The 18,573-nt window shown below is 63.7% G+C and overlaps 2 protein-coding genes across 3 annotated transcripts; both read left to right on the forward strand.

The window, feature by feature from the left end:
• The first annotated feature begins 1,891 nt into the window (after positions 1-1,891).
• On the forward strand, positions 1,892-12,959 carry CC2D1A (coiled-coil and C2 domain containing 1A). Of its 2 annotated transcripts, XM_065655059.1 has the most exons (30): positions 1,892-1,948; positions 2,636-2,704; positions 2,936-3,071; positions 3,484-3,590; positions 3,688-3,747; positions 4,228-4,356; positions 4,714-4,933; positions 5,041-5,147; positions 5,804-5,876; positions 5,973-6,035; positions 6,146-6,276; positions 6,361-6,433; positions 6,551-6,681; positions 6,873-6,978; positions 7,609-7,781; positions 8,410-8,532; positions 8,987-9,045; positions 9,156-9,272; positions 9,381-9,454; positions 9,758-9,816; positions 9,912-9,963; positions 10,073-10,172; positions 10,289-10,379; positions 10,468-10,599; positions 10,736-10,791; positions 11,170-11,233; positions 11,299-11,425; positions 12,290-12,366; positions 12,467-12,514; positions 12,604-12,959. In XM_065655059.1, the coding sequence occupies exons 2-30, from the start codon at positions 2,645-2,647 to the stop codon at positions 12,622-12,624; spliced, it is 2,769 nt and encodes a 922-aa protein (XP_065511131.1). In that variant the 5' UTR covers positions 1,892-1,948; positions 2,636-2,644; the 3' UTR covers positions 12,625-12,959. The 2 variants fall into 2 exon arrangements, with proteins under 2 accessions (XP_065511131.1, XP_065511132.1); XM_065655060.1 differs by lacking the exons at positions 9,758-9,816; positions 12,290-12,366; positions 12,467-12,514; positions 12,604-12,959 and having other exon boundaries at positions 11,299-11,386.
• A 375-nt stretch (positions 12,960-13,334) lies between these two features.
• DCAF15 (DDB1 and CUL4 associated factor 15) lies at positions 13,335-18,453 on the forward strand. The gene is made up of 13 exons (XM_065654952.1): positions 13,335-13,492; positions 13,888-13,985; positions 14,080-14,215; positions 14,308-14,414; positions 14,498-14,637; positions 15,551-15,721; positions 16,038-16,529; positions 16,646-16,737; positions 16,836-16,964; positions 17,051-17,136; positions 17,222-17,326; positions 17,796-17,911; positions 18,235-18,453. The coding sequence occupies exons 1-13, from the start codon at positions 13,355-13,357 to the stop codon at positions 18,288-18,290; spliced, it is 1,866 nt and encodes a 621-aa protein (XP_065511024.1). The 5' UTR covers positions 13,335-13,354; the 3' UTR covers positions 18,291-18,453.
• The last annotated feature ends 120 nt before the right edge of the window (positions 18,454-18,573 follow it).

Consider the following 18,573-nt stretch of genomic DNA (forward strand, 5'->3'; position numbering starts at 1 on the left):
TTCTGCGGTGCCGGGGGGTTCTGCAGTGCCAGTGCCCACACCGGGGGGTTCTGTGGTGCCGGTGGGCGCCAGTGTCACCATAACAGCGGGCGCTGCCTCTGCCATCCCTTTGCAGCAAACTGGGGGCCACATGTCCATCCCAGCCGCACTCACCACGGCGGCTTCACCATCCCTCTCCCCCACAGGGCTCCCACCGGCTGCGACGGCTGGATCCGGCATCAAACCGGCACCTGGCGAGGGGATTTCTTCCCCTCTGGTCTCTTCCCGACCGGCGGCAGCTTCTCCAGATGTTTTTCCGGTGCTCTCCACTCCAGCGGTTCCTCCCTCTGCGTCCACGGCCGGGGTGCTGACCCCCGAATGCTCCGGGCTGCCACAGGATTCGGCGTCGCTCATCCCAGTTGCCCGTGGTTGTTTGGTGCCATTTTCCCGGGTTTCTCCTACCATCACCCGCTCTGATGCGGCGCCGCATTCGCTTTCTTCAGCGTTTACAACACATGTGCCTGGCGGTTCCTGGTTTTGATTGGTGTCACCCAACTCGCCGTGTTCACCCTCCTCTTTGCGGTGAGCGCCGGGCACCTCCGCCGGCATGACAACGCCGGTATCGCCAGGAAGAGCCATCGTTGCACCGGCCGCCTCCCTTGGGCGCTCAGGACCATCACAGATATTGCCCATTCCGTGGTGAGTTTGCGTTTCGGCATCACCAGCGCTTCCATGCCGCTCCAGCGCAGCTTCTGCCTCATCCGCCGAATTCCCCCGCTGGGGAGACTCCAGCCGAGTCGCTCCCAGTGCAGCCGCCTCCCTGTTTGCGCTGTTAAAAACCACAAAATAAGTTTGAGCGGTGCGGCGATGGCCCTATCCTGGGGTTTTTCACCCCATTACCTCCTTGGCGTGGCCGTCCCGGTGCTGCCGCTGGTTGTTTGTCCCCAATCGTCCGTCCATCCCATGGCCGGGGTCACTTTGCCGTCAGCGTCACCAGTTGTGTCCAAACCATCGTCTCCTGGCGCCTCTGAATCGTCCCCAAGACTCCGTTTGGTTTTGGGAACGTGGAATTTGCCGCCGCCTCCTTCTAAGGGGGGAAAAAATAATCAACTCGGGCACCAGCCGCTGGGGTGAGAGGGTTCAGTGTCACATCAAAAACAACCTGGGTTGAGGTTTTGTGTTACTTTTCTTTACTAAATCCTAGGAAAAAAATTAAAAAACTCCTCGGTGGGGGGTGCTGCTCCCCCCACGGCAACCACTGGTGGGAAGTCGCTTGGTTTCGTGTTTTATCCCCATAATAACCTGTATTTTTCCACATGAGAGGAGGGGATGTTTGGGGACGGCAGCACGAGGCGTCTCGCGGGGCTTTGGTAAAAAGCGCAGAAAAGGTGAAGTCTGGGTGTCGTTTTCCTTACAAATTGGGCTGTTTCTGCAGTTTCGAGCAGGTTTGGAATAACGAGGAGCCCGGGGGGGTTAAGGACAAAGTGGGAAAAAGGGCTGGGGGAGCTGGGGAGGGGAAGGGGACGATGTCCCCTGGTGTCCCCTCGTGTCCCCCTTGTCATTAATTACCTGGTGGCTGCTCGTTCTTCCGTTTGCCCATCCCGCCACTGGCCTGAGGGGAGGACAGACCTGGGATCAGCCTCTCCCTGTCCCCTCCTGCGACATTTTGCCCCCGACACCCCTCAGCCATCCGCCTCCCCTCAGCACCCAGTCACCCCCCACGCCCAGAGAACCAAACCCTCCGCTTTTGAGGTTAAAAAAAGGGGGAATTTCACCCATTCCCACGCATCGCGCCCATCGCCTCACGCTTTTCCCGCCTTTTTTTCCTCTCCGCCGGCTGCGCGTGCGCGGCGCGGGGCACGCTGGGAGTTGTAGTTTCCGTGGGCGGGGCCGCGGCGGCTTTTGCGACGGCGGCGCCGTAAAGCGCGGCGCGTTGTTGACAGCGGCGGGTGGAGGCGGAAGTGAACGGGTGAGAATCGAGGGCGGCGGGACCGGGGGGGCGACCGGGACCGGGACTAGGGGGGAAATGAGGGGCCGAGGGCACGGAGGGGAGCGGGGAGGGGTTAGGGGTTGCGTTTGAGGCGGGGGGCGGGCTGGGGGTTGGGAGGGATGGGGCTTTGGGGGGGTTTGTGAGGGGGGAACGGGGGGTTGTGGGGGGGAAATGAGGCCTTGGGAGGGGGGAACGGGGCCTTGATGGGGGTTGTGGGGGGAATGAGCCTTTGGGGGGGAAACGGGGTCTTGCGGGGGTTATTGAGGGGGAAATGAGGTCTTGGGAGGGGGGAACGGGGCCTTGATGGGGCTTGTGGGGGGGGGAATGAGCCTTTGGGGGGGAAACAGGGTCTTGCAGGGGTTATCGGGGGGGAAATGAAGCCTTGGGAGTGGGGGAATGAGCCCTTGAGGGGGGAACAGGGTCTTGGTGGGGGAATGAAGTCTTGGGAGGGGGGAATGGGACCTTGATGGGGGTTGTGGGGGGGGAATGAGCCCTTGTGGGGGGGGGAAATGGGGTCTCTCAGGGGTTTATTGGGGGAAATAAAGCCTTGGGAAGGGGCAACGGGGCCTCCTGGGGGGTTGTGGGGGAAAATGGGGCCTTGGGGGCCTCTGCCCGGGCTGTTTGGTGGGTGCTGACCCCCCCACCCTGGTGTTTCCTCCACCTCAGGACAGAGCGATGAGCAAAGCCAGGAGACCCCCGCCGCCCCCCGGCCACGGTGCTGCCATCGCCAGGCAGGTGTGGCCCCAGTTCCCCCCCCGGCACCCTTGAGGACACCGTTGTGACCCTTGGGGACGCCGGTGTGACCTTTGGGGATACTGATGTGACCCTTGGGGACGCCGGTGTGACCCTTGGGGACACTGGTGTGACCCCCAGTGAATCCCCCTCCCATCCGCCGGGTCCTGAGGGGCTCCCCGCTCCCTAATGAGGCCTCGTTAGCGCCACCCCCTCGTGTCCCCCCCCTTGCAGATGGGTTTGCTGGTGGATCTCTCCCCGGAGGGGACAGCGGGTGACACCATTGGGGACGACGCCGCGGAGCTGGAGGCCGAGCTGCTGGCGCTGGTGGGAGCCCGAGCGGTGCCGGGGGACAAACCCAAGCCAAAAAGTGAGCGTGGGACCTGCTCAATCGCCCCTAATTCGTGCCACAATTAATAATGCACCGTGGAGAAAGCGCCTCCGGTTGGATTGTTTATCCCCCGCCTGGACCAGACCTAAAATGCCCCAACCCGTGGAGCATCAAGACCAGGATGTCCCATCCCTGGACCCCTTGGGCCACCAAGACCTAAAATGTCCCATCCCAGACCCCGATTGTCCCATCCCTGGACCCCTTGGGCCACCAAGACCTAAAATGTCCCATCCCAGACCCCGATTGTCCCATCCCTGGACCCCTTGGGCCACCAAGACCAGGATGTCTAATCTCTGGACGCTGTGAGGCCACCAAGAGCCAAAATTTGAGGGTTTAAACTCTCAAGAAACAGGTCTGCGGCCCTAAACAAAGGTTTGTTTTGCTCACGCAGCCCCGCTGCCCATGGAGGCGATCGAGCGCATGGCCGCGCTCTGCTTGAGGGACGAGGAGGAGGAGGAGGACGGCGACGAAGAGCTGGGAGACGAAGCTGATCTCATGGTAAAAGGGGCTCCGAGCCCTCGCGGTCGCCTCGGCCCCAAAACCAGGCTTTTCCGCCCTGAATTTGGGCGCTGACGAAGCTCCTGGTGCTCGGCAGGCGGAGCTGCAGGAGGTGCTGGGCGACGGGGACGGGGACGTGCTGGCGCCTCCCACCAAGGTATGAAGCGTCTTTCCACCCTTTTTGCCCCTTTTTAGCCTTTTACGTAGTTTTCTTCTTTTTCTCAGCAAAAAAACCCGCGACTTTATCACCCAAATCTGCCCCCCAAGAGGCCAAAAACGTCCCTGGGGGGCTCGGGGAGGAGCCGGTTCCCTGTACCGCGTCCTTGGTAACGCGCAGCGGTGGGAAATACAAACGTAGAGACAGGATTGAGCAGATTTGTTGGAGTTTATGAGAAATAAGTCACTGACGGTCCCTTTTTTAGCTATTCCTGGGGCTCCCCAAGGGGCTACTTAACTATATTTTTATTTATTTAGCGACATTTCCAGCTATTCTTGCTGCTCCCCGAGCCCGTGACGGTTGTAAAACCCCAGCGGGGGGTGGGAACGTGGCTCCAAACCCCTGATCCCGGCGATTATCGATCCCAGTGATTATCGATCCTGGCCGATATTGATCCGATTGCCTCTTGTGGTGCCGCAGGTGCCTCCGGAGCCGCTCAGCATCGAGTCGACGCTGCTGGAACGCGCCGACATGTACCGGGCGGCCATCGGCAACGCGCGGCAAACTGGAGACGGTCCCCGGCTGCGTCGCCTCGAGCGGGGCCTCAAGGTGAGCCCAAACCTCTTAATTCTAGTTTTATTTTTAATTTTCAGCCCTCATTTTCCCCTCTCCCGGCCGTTTCCCGCTGTCCTTAGGCCGCTTTGTGCTGCGCTCAGGCTTTTCCTGCCGTCACCATTGTGGTTCGGAGCCGTCCCCCCGGTTCCTTCTGGGCTGGGATTGGGATGTTTTTAACCATTTTTTGGTGCCGTTTTGAGGCAGATATTGTTGCTTTTTTTATTTCTCCCCCAATCCCTGGTGGGCTCCGAGGTTCGTTGGTTTTTTTATTTCCCCCCCAATCCCCGGTGGGCTCCGAGGTTCCTCTTTTCGCAGGAATTTCGGGGTGACGCTGAATTTCCCCCCCACCAGACGCTGGAGAACATGTTGGTCTCCGTCAGGAAGGGCAAACCCATCGACGAGGAGGAAATTCCCCCCCCGGTGGCGCTGGGGAAAGCGGGGGCGCCCCCACAGCACCCCCCGGCATCCCCCTCACCCCCCGGTGTCCCCAAGCCCCAAACCCTCCCCGTGGTGACACCAGATCCCCCCGCGGAGGTGGCACCGGCTCCCTCATCGCCGTGTCCCCAACCAGGTGAGGTTTGGGCTCCTTTCCCCCCCCCCAGATCTGCCCGTTTTCTCCCCGGGGGGGCTCAGGAACCGGCGGTGACACCGTTGTCGCATTGTCCCCGTTGTCCCCAGGTGAGGTTCTGCTGCGGGGACGGCAGCGGGAGTACAAGGTGGCAGCGCTGGACGCCAAACGACGCGGAGACCTGGAAATGGCCGCCAAATATTACCGGGTGGCAAAGGTGCAGCCCCTTTCTCCCGGCTCCATATCGAGCCAAATTTCCCCCTTTTCGTGGTAAAACAACGTTACCGAATCACTGACGTACAGCACCGGGGTCCGGGTTTCCCTCCTGGGTCGATATTGACCTAAATCTCCCCCTTTTTGTGGTAAAACTCCCTCTTTTCGTGGTAAAGAAATATAACCAAACTGCAGAGATGCGGCACCAGGGCTCGGGTGTCCCTCCTGGGTCCACATCAAGCCAAATTTTCCCCTTTTTGTGGTAAAACAACGTTACCAAATCGCAAAGGTGCAGCACCGCAGCCCGCGTTTCCCTCCTGGGTCAATTTTGACCCAAATCTCCCCCTTTTTGTGGTAAAACAATATTGCCAAATCACCAAGGTGCAGCACTGGGACCCAGATTTCTCCCCCTGGTCAATCCTGACCTAAATCTCTCTCTTTTTCTGGTAAAACTCCCTCTTTTTGTGGCAAAACAAGGTTACCAAATCGCAAAGGTGCGGCGCTGGGGTCTGGGTTTCCCTCCTGGGTCAATGTTGACCCAAATCTCCCCCTTTTTGTGGCCAAACTCCCCTTTTCTGTGCGTTTTGCGGTAAAACGAGGGTGGGCGGCGCTGGCCGTACAGAAAGCGCGAGATTTTCTCCTTTTTTTGGTGATTCTCAGGGTTTGGAGCCGCTGCTGGAGGCGGCAGCGCAGGGCCAGCCGGTGGAGCCGAGCAGCGTGCCCCCGCCCCCCGGTAAGAGCCGAACCCCCTTTTTGGTGACAAAACCAACGATATTGGGGTTCCACGTGTCCCGCCGACGCGCTAATTAACCTCCCGGCTCGTTAACAGCTGCCGATCACCCCCATCTCCCGAAGGAGCTGCCGCCACCGCCGGAACCTCAACCCGCGTCAGGTTGGGAGCCCCAAAACCGCTCGTTTTTCACCCCGAACGGCTTCCGGACGTAAAGGGCGTTCACGGCGAGCAGCCGTTGACGCTCTTCTGCCATTTTTCTCCCCAAAAAGAGGCCCCGGCCGCCCCGCGGGACACGCTGGAGGCTCTGGAGCAGCGCATGGAGCGGTACCGAGCGGCGGCCGCGCAGGCCAAGGGCAAAGGCGACGAGCGGAAGGCGCGCATGCACGAGCGCATCGTTAAGGTGGGTCCTCGTTAGCGTAATTAACCCCCCAACAGCACTGCCGACCCCCCAGCAGCACCGCCGACCCCCCCGTCTCCCCCCCAGCAATACCAGGACGCCATCCGGGCGCACAAAGCGGGGAAAACAGTGGATTTTTCGGAATTACCGGTCCCACCAGGTATTTTCACTTCTCAGGGCCATTTCCCAAGGTAGGGGGGGTGGGGTTTGGGACCCTCCCCAGCCCGATCTTGGGGTTCGGGACCCCCCAGCCTGTCCCTTTGTCCCCCCCCGGCAGGTTTTCAGCCCATCGCGGGTGTGGAGGCGCCAGGGGGGGGTCAAAGCTTGGCCGGGGTGCTGGAGGTGGCAGCGAAGCTGGTGACTCAGGACGGACCTGATGAAGAGGACGATGATCCCCAGGAGACCAAGGTTGGGCTTTTTTGGGGGGTTTCCAGGGTTTTAGGGGCTCAGGACACCCCCATCTTCTCCCCCCTCAACTGTAGGAACCCAAAACAGGAGTGGGGAGTGGGGGGACAGACAAAAAGTAGGAAGAAAAGGATGAAAACCGTAAAATGTTTCCCCACGTTTTGTACTTTCTGGTGTTTTCTTCTCCGGTGCAGCCGCCCCCCAGCGCCGCCCCCCAGCAGCTGCCCCCCCGGGCCCCCCCCGCCGGACCCCCAAATTCCACCGGAGGGACCAAACCGGCCCCGAAAAACAACACGAAAGGTACCGGGGGGGGCTGGAGTGGGAGGGTCAGGGTGCAGGGGCCCCCCAGGGCACTCACCCTCCTTTTCCTCACAATGTTGGGGTGCAGGAGCCCCCCAGACCCTCATCCTCTTCCTCCTCACAAGGTTGGGGTTCAGGAGCCCCCCCATGCCCCTCACCCTCCTCTTCCTCACAATGTTGGGGTGCAGGAGCCCCCCCAGACCCTTCACCCTCCTCTTCCTCATTGGTCTGGGGTGCTCACCCTGCTCTTCCTCACAATGTTGGGGTGCAGGAGCCCCCCCAGACTCTTCACCCTCCTCTTCCTCATTGGTCTGGGGTGCTCACCCTGCTCTTCCTCACAATGTTGGGGTGCAGGAGCCCCCCCAGACCCTTGACCCTCCTCTTCCTCATTGGTCTGGAGTGCTCACCCTGCTCTTCCTCACAATGTTGGGGTACAGGAGCCCCCCCAGACCCTCACCCTCCTTTTCCTCACAAATCTGGGGTACAGGAGCCCCCCAGGCCCCTCGCCCTCCTCTTCCTCACCTGGGCTGGGAAGGTTGGGGCACAGGAGCCCCCCCAGCCCCCTCCCCTTCCTCCCCCTCACAAACTTGGGGTGCAGGAGCCCCCCCAGAGCGTGCTGTCCCCCCCCAGCGCAGCAGCAGCTGGCGTTCCTGGTGCTGAGGAAGAGGCAGCTGACGAAGGCCGCGCTGCGGGCCAAGCAGAAGAACGACGTGGAGGGGGCGAAGCTGCTGCTGCGGCGAGCGAAGGGGCTGGAGCCGCTGCTGGAGGCGGCGCGGGGGGGGCTCCCCGTGGACATCAGCAAGGTCTGGGGGGGCTCTGGGTGCGGGGGGGCTCCCCGTGGACATCAGCAAGGTCTGGGGGGGCTCTAGGTGTGGGGGGGCTCCCCATTGACATGGTTTGGGGGGGCTCTGGGCGCAGGGGGGCTCCCCGTTGACATGGTTTGGGGGGGCTCTGGGTGCGGGGGGGCTCCCCGTGGACATCAGCAAGGTCTGGGGGGGCTCCCTGCGGACATCAGCAAGGTCTGGGGGGGCTCTGGGTGCGGGGGGGCTCCCCGTGGACATCAGCAAGGGCTGGGGGGGCTCTGGGTGCGGGGGGGCTCCCCATTGACATGGTTTGGGGGGGCTCTGGGTGAGGGGGGGCTCCCCATTGACATGGTTTGGGGGGCTCTGGGTGCGGGGGGCTCCCCGTGGACATCAGCAAGGTCTGGGGGGGCTCCCTGCGGACATCAGCAAGGGCTGGGGGGGCTCTGGGTGCGGGGGGGCTCCCCGTGGACATCAGCAAGGTCTGGGGGGGCTCTGGGTGTGGGGGGGCTCCCCATTGACATGGTTTGGGGGCCCAAGGGGTGGGGGGGACTCCCCGTTGACATGGTTTGGGGGTCCCTGGGTGCGGGGGGGCTCTGCTGTCACCCATGTCACCCCGTGTCCCCCCCAGGTGCCCGAGGCCCCCGTGGACGCCGAGGACTTTGTGCTGGTGGCGCGGGGCGGGGTTCGTGTCCCCCCCGAGGCCGCCGCTCGGTACCTGGAGCTGGGGAAGCTGATCCGGCAGCAGCACGAGGTGGGGGGGCGGGGGAAATTTGGGGGGATTTGGAGGGGGAGGAGGCCTGGGGGGTCTTCCTCACTATGGGTGAGGAGGAGAAGAACAGGAGGCGCTTCCTGGCGTTGGGGCTGCCCAGGGGGGAGTGGGAGCCTTCCTCCTCCTCCTCCTCTTCTTCCTCCTCTTCTTCCTCCTCTTCTTCCTCCTCTTCTTCCTCCTCTTCTTCCTCCTCTTCTTCCTCCCCTTCATCCTCCTCTTTCTCTTCTCCCCTTCATCCTCCTCTTTCTCTTCTCCCCTTCATCCTCCTCTTTCTCTTCTCCCCTTCATCCTCCTCTTCCCCTTCATCCTTCTCTTCCTCTTGCTCTTCCTCCTCTCTTTTTCTTCTCCTCCCACTCTTCCTCTCCCCTTCCTCCCCTCTCCCCTTCCTCCCCTCTCTTTTCTCTCTCCTCTTCCTCCTCCCTCCTCTTCCTCCCAGATGTGCATCAGCTGCTCCCGCCAGTTTGCTCAGCTGGGGAACATCGCAGAGACGACCAAGTGAGTGTCCGGGGGAGCCGGATCCCCGCGGGGGGGGCAGCGAGGGAGAGGAGGGGGCGCTGAGGAAGAGGAGGGTGCGGTGCCCCCCCCAGCCGCTCTTCCTCCTGCAGGTTCGAGGCGCTGGCCGAGGAGTGTCGGCAGCACATGGAGCTGCTCAAACAGGCGCACGCCCGCGGCTCCGCGCCCCCCCGGCACCGCTACGAGCAGAGAACCTTCACCGTCATCAAGTAGGGGGGTCACCGCGTGCGGGGGGGGGTCACCAGACACGGCGGGGGACACACGGACACGGTGGGAGGGACACACGGACCCGATTCTCCCCCTCGCTCCGTCCGCAGGATCTTCCCAGAGCTGAACGGCAACGACCTGGTGCTGGCGATCGTCAAAGGGATCAACCTCCCGGCGCCGGCGGGTGAGAGAAAACGGGGGGGGGGACGCGGGGCTGAGACCCCCCCGGTTCGCCCCCCCGGCCCCCCGCGCTGCGCCGCTCCAAAATGACCCTTTTTTGTAATTATTTTGGTTAAAACACCCCGGGCACGAGCAGGTAACGTGCGGCTTCCCCGGGTTGTTCTTGTGCGTGGGGGGGCTCCCTGAGCAGCCGTAGAGCTCGGGGGGTGTCCGGGGGGGCTCCCCGAGGAGCTGCAGAGCTCGGGGTGTCCGGGGGGGACCTGGGGGGGTCACAAATCCTCCCCTGAGGTGACAATGTCACCTGCAGGTGTGGCCCCCAATGACCTGGACGCCTTCGTGCGCTTTGAGTTCCCCTACCCCAACGCGGTGAGTCGCGTCCCCTCCCCGGGGGGGCTCAGATGTCACCCCCACTTTGTCCCTCCCCCCCTCACTTTGTGTCCCCCCCACCTCCCTTTTGGCAGGAGGAAGCTCAAAAAGACAAGACCAACGTGATCAAAAACACCGATTCTCCCAGTAAACGCCCCATTCTGCCCATCCCGCGGGGGGTGGGGGGGGCTGGCGCTGGGGGGAGACACACCCCAAAGCTCGTTAGTGTGTTAATTAACGAGCCCCCCCCCGGCAGAGTTCCAGGAGCGCTTCAAACTCTCCATCAACCGGGGGCACCGCGGGCTGCGCCGCGTCCTGCAGACCAAAGGCATCAAGTTCGAGGTGCTGCACAAGGGGTAAGATTTGGGGGTGTCCCCCCCCACCAGCCGGGCCCAGGAGCGCCCCCCGGGCCGCTGTCACCTCTTTGTCACCTCTTTGTCACCCCTTTGTTCCCCCTTTTTGCCTCCCCCAGGGGACTCTTCAAGCCCGACCGGCTCCTGGGCACGGCGCAGCTCAAACTGGACGCGCTGGAGACGACGTGCGAAGTGCGGGAGATCCTGGAGGTGAACGGGGGACAGGGGGCGCGTCCCCCCCTTGTCCCCAAGGGGGGATTTGGGGTGATTTAGGGGATTTTGGGGGTTTTTCCCCCAGCTCCTGGATGGCCGGCGGCCCACGGGGGGGAAGCTGGAGGTGACGGTGAGGATTCGGGAGCCCCTGGGCTCGCAGCAGCTGGAGAGCAGGACGGAGCGCTGGCTCGTCATTGTCCCCAGCGCCGTGTCACCGGTGGGCGCCGTGTCCCCGGGGGGGCACCCAACGGCCCCCCCGCCCGGTAAATCAGCACCGCGGGAGGAAAAGGAAAAAATCACGTTTCTAAAAGGGGTTTTTTTCTCTCTCTCTCTCTCTCTCTCTCTCTCTCCAGGTCCCTGTCCCCAAAGCCAAACCGGCTGTGGCTGCGCCGAGGGACGGGAACAACAGGTGAGTCAGGGGGTCCCCAGTCCCGGGGGGTCACCGATCCTGGGATGTCCCCAATCTGGGGGTGTCCCCGGTCTGAGAGTGTCCCTGACCCTGGGGGTGTCCCTTATCCCAGGGGTGTCCCCGATCCAGGAACGTCCCCAATCCAGGGGGTGTCCCCTATCCCGGGGGTGTCCCTGCTCCCAGGATTTCCCCAATCTGGGGGTGTCCCTTGTCCCACAGTGTCCCTTGTCCCGGGGGTGTCCCCAACCCAGGGGTGCCCCCCTGGGCCCCCCACTCCTCTCCCTCCCAGCCCAGATGGTGTCCTGAAGGGACTGGGGGGTCTGGGGGAGCCCCCCGCCGTGTCGCCCCCCCCCCACCGGCACCGTGTCCCCCCCGCAGGACCGTCCCCGCCCTGCCCAGCCTCAACCTGCTGGCTTTTGACCGCGAGAAGCTGGAGAGGAAGGTGAGTGGGGTTCGGGGGGGGCTGGGGGGGCTGTGTCCCCCCCTCACCGCCCTGTGCCCCCCCAGATGCTGCAGTACACGCGGGCGCAGCGGCCGGTGCCCCCCGAGCTGCGGGAGCAGCACCAGGAGCTCGTGCGGCGCAGCCAGAGCCTGCGGGGGCGGCTGCAGAGCGGGGACCCCCCCTTCCGCAGAGGTCAGCACCCCCTCATTAGACCCCTTTCCCCCTCACTAGACCCCTTTCCCCCTCTTTGTTTTACCCCTTTGCTCCCCCTCTTTGTTTTACCCCTTTGCTCCCCCTCTTTATTTTACCCCTTATTTTACCCCTTTTCTGCTCTTTATTTTACTCCTCTTCTGCTCTTTATTTTACTTCTCTTTATTCTACCCTTTCCTCTATTTTCCTCTCTTTTCTCTTTGTTTTCTCCTCTTTCCCCTCTTTAATTTTAGCCTTTCCACCCCCTTTATTTTACCCCTTTCCCCCCTATGTTCTCCCCCCTATGTTCTCCCCGCTATGTTTCCCCCCCTTTATTTTGCCATTTCCCCCTCTTTATTTCCCCTTTTTTGCCCTTTTTCCCCCTCTTTGTTTCCCCTTTTTTGCCCTTTTTCCCCCTCTTTGTTTCCCCTTTTTTGCCCTTTTCCCCCCTCTTTGTTTCCCCTTTTTTGCCCTTTTCCCCCCTCTTTGTTTCCCCTTTTCTGCCCTTTTTTTCCCCCCTCTTTGTTTCCCCTTTTCTGCCCTTTTCCCCCCTCTTTGTTTCCCCTTTTTTGCCCTTTTTTTCCCCTCTTTGTTTCCCCTTTTCTGCCCTTTTTTCCCCCCTCTTTGTTTCCCCTTTTTCTGCCCTTTTTTCCCCTCTTTGTTTCCCCTTTTTTGCCCTTTTTCCCCCCTCTTTGTTTCCCCTTTTTTGCCCTTTTCCCCCCCTCTTTGTTTCCCCTTTTTTGCCCTTTTTCCCCCTCTTTATTTCCCCTTTTTTGCCCTTTTCCCCCCCTCTTTATTTCCCCTTTTTTGCCCTTTTTCCCCCCTCTTTATTTCCCCTTTTTTGCCCTTTTTGCCCCCTCTTTCCAGAGTACCGGGCGCAGCTCGAGCGCTACCTGCACCTCTACACCGAGGCCGCGCGGCGCTTGGGCACCGAGGGCAACCGGGTGAGGCCTGTGGGGCTCGGGGGGGGCCCAGCAGCACCCATGGGTGCTGTTTTTTGGGGGGGACACCCCCTGTGCCCCCCCCGACGGCTCCTTCTCGCAGGACGCGGCCAAGGAAGCGCTGTACAAGCGGAACCTGGTGGAGAGCGAGGTGAGGCGGGGGGGGGCGGTTTTGGGGCCCCCCATCCGTGTCCCCTCACCCCCCCATGTCCCCTCACTGTTCCCCCCTTTCTCTTCCAGCTCCAAAAGCTGCGCCCCTGAGCCGCCCCCCCCCCCCCAAAAGGGGGGTGCGGGCATTTGGTGGGGGGCGCAGGGACCCCCCCCCTGGCGCTGCTGTGACAATCACAGGGATCAGAGCTGCTACGTCCCCTCCTGGTCCCTTCTTCTGGGGACAGGGTGACACTAAATCCCCCCCCGTGTCCCCACCTCCCCCCCAGCACTTTGTCCCCTTGTCCCCCCCCCACCAAAGCGGGTCCCCCGTCACCCCCTCTAAGTGCCTGTCCCCAGGGAGCTCTTGAGGGGGGGGTGGCCGGGCTGCGCGACGGGTTTATTTTCTGCTTGCACACACAAATCTATAAAGTTTTTAAGAAGAAAAAGCGCAAGTTTGGTGAATCCCCCCGCCCCGGTGTCCCCAGGCCCGGCCGCACATCCCCGTCGCCATAGCAACGGCTCCCGCCCGCGGCCCCGCCCAATCCCCGGGGACCGCCCACCCCGCCAGTGCCTCTTCACCATGGCAACCGGATGGGCGGGAGATTGGGCCAATCACAGCGCGGGTGCTGAGCTCCGATTGGTAGTACTGCGTCGCCGGGGTGGGGCACGGCGGAGATTGACGTCGGCGCCCGGCCAATCAAGCGGGGGGGAAGCTCATCGCGCCGCCGGATCTCCCAATTAGGGCCGCGGGTGGTGGAGCGGCGGCCAATGGGCGCGCGGCGTGGGCGGGCCGTCGTTGGCGGGCCGCGGCGCTCCGGAAGCGGAGGGGGCCGGGGGGAAAATGGCGCCCAGCTCGAAATCGGAGCGGGGCGGCCCGGGGGGAAAACGGGGCCCGGCGGGGGCGGCGAGCGGCTCCTCGGCCGGGTCGGGCTCCCGGGGCCGCCGCGACCACGTCGTGAGGCAGCTCGATCGCGTCAAGGTGAGCGGGGGGCGGCGGGGGGCCTGAGGGGAGCCCTGAGCGGGGGGACGGGGCCCTGAGGGGGGAACGAGGGCCCTGATGGGGGGAGCTGAGGGGGGGACAGTGCAGGGGGCGCTGGGGACTGAGTGGGGACATTTCGGAGGTGCCTGGGGGGTGTGGTGGGGGGTGGCCCTGAGCTGGTGGGGGGTCTTGAGTTTTGGGGCGGGGGGGCCTGAAATGGGCCCTGAGTTGGGACCTGTGAGGGGTTTGGGGGACACCAGGGGGGGTTGGGGGGGGCTGGGGAGGGCTTGGGGGGGTTGAGGGATCTGGGGAGGGTTTGGGGGGGTTGGGGGGTCTGGGGGTGGGTTGTGGGGGCTCGGGGGGGTTTGGGGGTCCCTAACGCCGCCCCCCCCCAGATCAGCGGGCAGCTCTCGCCCCGGCTGTTCCGCAAGCTGCCCCCCCGCGTCTGCGTCTCCCTGAAGAGCATCGTGGACGAGGATTTTCTGTGCGCGGGGTGAGCCTGGGGGGGGGGGACACGGGACACACGGGGTGTCCCCCCCAATTTGGGGACCCCACCAGAGCTGCCGTGTGTGTGTCCCCCCCACCAGGCACATTTTCCTCGGCTTCTCCAAGTGCGGCCGCTACGTCCTGTCCTACACCAGCAGCAGTGGCGACGATGACTTTTCCTTCTACATTTATCACCTTTACTGGTGGGAGTTCAACGTCCACAGCAAACTCAAACTGGTACTGGACAGACGGATGGACAAATGTCTCCTCCGCCCTTCCGGGGGTTGTTTTTGGGGGGGTCCCCGCACCCACCGCGCCCCGTCCCGCAGGTGCGGCAGGTCCGGCTGTTCCAGGACGAGGAGATTTACAGCGACTTGTACCTGACGGTGTGTGAGTGGCCAAGCGACACCTCCAAAGTCATTGTTTTTGGCTTCAAGTGAGTGTCCCTGCGTCACCGTGAGTGTCCCCAAACCCGCAACGTCCCCCCCAAACCCGCAACCTCCCCGTGTGTCCCTCCAGCACCCGCTCAGCCACCGGCCTCATGGTCAACATGATGATGATGAGCGACGAGAACCACCGCGACATCTACGTCAGCGCCGTGGCCGTCCCCCCGCCGCGCCACTGCCCCTCCTGCCGCGACGTGGCCCTGGCGCACCCCGGTGAGCCCCGGGGGGGTGCTGGGAACCCGGGCGGGGGTCCCGGCGCTGGTTCGCGACCACTATTATTCAATATATTCATCAGTGACTTGGATGAGGGAATAGAGTGACTGTCAGCCAGTTTGCTGGTGACACCGAACTGGGAGGAGTGGCTGATACTGGGAGGCTGCGCTGCCATCCAGAGACCTGGGCAGGATGGAGAGCTGGGTGGGGAGAAACTTAATGGAATAGAACAAGTGTAGGGTCTTGTATCTGGGCAGGAACAGCCCCAGGTTCCAGTATAAGCTGGGGAACGACCTGTTGGAGCAGTGGAACGGGACCTGGGGGTCCTGGGGACAGCAGGGTGACCATGAGCCAGCGCTGGGCCCTTGTGGCCAGGAAGGCCAGTGGGACCTGGGGGGATTAGAAGGGGGGTGGTCAGTAGGTCAGACAAGTTCTCCTGCCCTCTGCTCTGCTCTTGAGAAAAGGGTTTAGTTCAGATACTATCAGGATGTACTTGGGGAATATATATATATGTATATATAAAATACATACAGTCATAGCACCCTGAGAATGCCCAATCCCGTCTGGTCTTGGAAGCTAAGCAGGGTCCGGCCCGGTTAGTGCTTGGATGGGTGACCGGCTGGGAGCACCGGGTGCTGGGGCTGAGCCAGCGCTGGGCCCTTGTGGCCAGGAAGGCCAATGGGACCTGGGGGGGTTAGAAGGGGGTGGTCAGTAGGTCCAGAGGTTCTCCTGCCCCTCTGCTCTGCCCTGGTGAGGCCGCATCTGGAATATTGTGTCCAGTTCTGGCCCCTCAGTCCAAGGACAGGGACGCCTTCCTGTGTAACCTCATCTGGGTGCTCCTGCTCTGAACAGATGATTTTCGCGGTCCCTTCCAAGCCGACGTTCTGTGATTTTGCGCCCCCGTTTCCCGCAGGCCCCGGCCCCCGGCACTGCCTGCGCCACGGCTTCCTGCTCCACACCAAGTTCCAGGTCGTCTACCCCTTCCCCACGTTCCAGCCGGCGTTCCAGCTGCGCAAGGACCAGGTCGTGCTGCTCAACACCAGCTACTCGCTCGTCGCCTGCGCCGTCGCCGTCCACGCCGCCGGTGCGCCCCCCACCCGGGGCCCCCCAGAACCCTGCGGACACCCCAAACCCCCCTAAGTCCGCCCAGGACCCTCCCCACACCCTTGGGACCCCCCAAGTTCCCCTGGTACCCCCCCCACCGCAAGACCCCCCAATCCCCCTGGGACCCCCAACCCCCCCTAAATCCTCCCAGGAACCCTCAAGTCCCCCTGGGACTCCCCCCAGGACCCCCAACCCTGCCTAAATTCTCCCAGGACCCCCAAACCCCCTTGGGACCCCCCAAACCCCCCTAAATCCCCTCCAGGACCCCCCATAACCCCTTTTGTCCCCCCCCGCAGGTGACAGCAGCCCCTCCCAGCTCCTCTACAGCCACCGTCACCCCCCCCCGTGCCCCCCCCGGCGGGTCCTGGCGCAGGCGGAGGAGCCGGGGGGGGCCGGGGGGGGGCAGCGGGAGGTGGGGGGGGCGCAGCGGCGGGGGGGGGGCGCGGCGGGGGGCCCCCCCCTGTCCCCCGCCGTGGCCAAAGCCAAAGAGTTCGTGGCCGATATTTTCCGGAGGGCCCAGGGGGCCGCGGGGGGGGCGCCGGGGGGGGGCCCCGAGGAGGAGGACGAAGATGAAGACGATGCCAGCGACACCACGTTCCGGTGCGACCCCCCCGGCCCCGCCAGCCCCCCCGTGCACCCCGCGGCCCCCCGGGGGGGCGGCAGCGCTTTAGGGGAGCCCCCCCCCGGCCCCCCCCGCGCCCCCCCCGCGCCCCCCGCCCCCCCCGAGCCGGGTTACGTCAACTACACCAAACTGCGCTTCGTGCTGGAGCCCGGCGAGCCCCAGGATGGTGAGGTTTTTGGGGGGTTCTCCCCATTGTTTTTGGGCTTCCGTGCTCCCCCCTATTCAGGGGTGCCCCCCCCCGTTCTTAGGACCCCCCCTGACCCTTTTTTGCCCCCCCCTCAGAGTACGAGGACGACAAGATCTCGCTGCCCTTCGTCGTCACCGACCTGCGCGGCCGCAGCCTGAAGCCGCTTCGGGACCGAGCGACCGCGCAGGTTGATTTTTGGGAGGGCGGGACACGCTTTGGGGTGACTCCCCCCGGTGTGGGGGGGGGTAACAGACCCCCCTGTGTGCGTGTCCCCCCCCAAACCAGGGGCAATACCTGACGGTGGAGCAGTTGACGCTGGACTTCGAGTACGTCATTAACGAGGTGATTCGGAACGACGCCGCCTGGTCCCGCCAGTTCTGCTCCTTCAGCGACTACGACATCGTCATCCTCGAGGTGGGGGGGGGACGGGGACCCCCCCACGACCCCCGTGTCCCCCCCCGTGTTCCCCCCAACTCACCCCTTTGTGTGTCCCCCCCCAGGTTTGCCCCGAGACCAACCAGGTCATCATCAACATCGGGCTCCTGCTCTTGGCTTTTCCCTCCCCTGACGAGGAGGGGCAGCTGCGGTGAGGGGGGGGGCCCAAAAACATCCCCCCCACCCCAAAAACGTGCTCCTGTCCCCCCCACCGCGCTGAGCAGCCCCCCCCGCAGACCAAAGACCTACCACACCAGCCTGAAGGTCGCCTGGGACCTCAACAGCGGCACCTTCGTCACCGTCGGCGTCGGGGACCTCACCGAGGTCAAGGGACAGACCAGGTGGGGGGGGGCACGGGTTGGGGACGGGGGGGGCCGCTTTGGGGGCTGGGGGGGGTGATTTTGGTGCTGGGGGGGGTGATTTGTGGTGCCCGAGGGGTAATTTGGAGGCTGCACGGGGCACTTTGGGGAGCTGGGGGGGACTTAAGGTGGAGGGGGAAGCAGTTTGGCTGCTGGGGGGGAATTTTGGGCGTGATTTGAGGCCTCTGGGGCAATTTGTGGTCCTGGGGGTGGCACTTTTGGGGGTAATTTGAGGGATTGGGGGGCACTTTGGGTGCTGGGGGGGCAATTAAGGGCCTGGGGGGGTAATTTGGATGCTGGGGGGGGCGGTTTGAGGTGCCAGGGCAGCAAATGGGGGTGACTGTGGGCACTGCTGCCCCCCTGGGGTAGTTTGGGGGGGTGTTTGGGGGTGCAGGTGGGGGGGGGGCAGGTTTCTGTGCCCCCCCCAGCCCCGTTTTGCCCCCCCCCGCAGCGGCAGCGTGTGGAGCTCGTACCGCAAGGGCTGCGTGGACACCGTGATGCGCTGGCTGGTCCCCGAGAGCCCCGGGCGCGTCGTCAACAGGATGACGAATGAGGCGCTGCACAAAGGTGGGGGGCCCGGGGGGGGCCCGGGGGGGTCCTGGGGTCCCTGTCCCCCCCCCCCAGCCTCCCTGTGTCCCCCCCCCAGCCTCCCTGTTCCCCCTCAAACCCTTTTTGTCCTCCCTTGAAGGGGCTGCACAAAGTTGGGGAAGTTGGAGGGGGACAGGGGGGTCTGGGGGGTCCTGGGTGATCTGGGGGGGTCCTGGGGTCTCTGTGCCAAAGGTGGGGTGGGGAGGTTGGACGGGGGTCTGGGGGGGGGCCTGGGTGATCTGGGGGGGTCCTCGGGGGGGTCCTGGTGTCCCTGCGCCCCCCCAACCCCTGCACCCCCCCAGGCTGCTCGCTGAAGGTTCTGGCGGACAACGAGCGCTACACCTGGATCGTGCTCTAGAGCCCCCGGGGGGGTTTCCTCCCGACCCCATTTTGGGGCCGTTTTGGGGGGTTTTATTATTTTTTTTTCCCTCTTTTTCTGTTCAGTGTTGTAATGGGGGGGGTGGCGGTGGAGGAGACCGGACCCACCCCCCCAGCAGCCACCCCCCATAAACATCCCAGTTTCCATGTTTCCGGCACTTTTGTTCACGGGGGTTTGGGGGTAAATCCGGAGGGTTTTGGGGTAAATCCCGAGGGTTTTGGGTGCCCCCCGTGTCCCCCCCCCACGGCGCAGGGACGGGCGG

This window comes from Caloenas nicobarica, chromosome 36, assembly GCF_036013445.1.
Source record: "Caloenas nicobarica isolate bCalNic1 chromosome 36, bCalNic1.hap1, whole genome shotgun sequence".
NCBI lineage: Eukaryota > Metazoa > Chordata > Aves > Columbiformes > Columbidae > Caloenas > Caloenas nicobarica.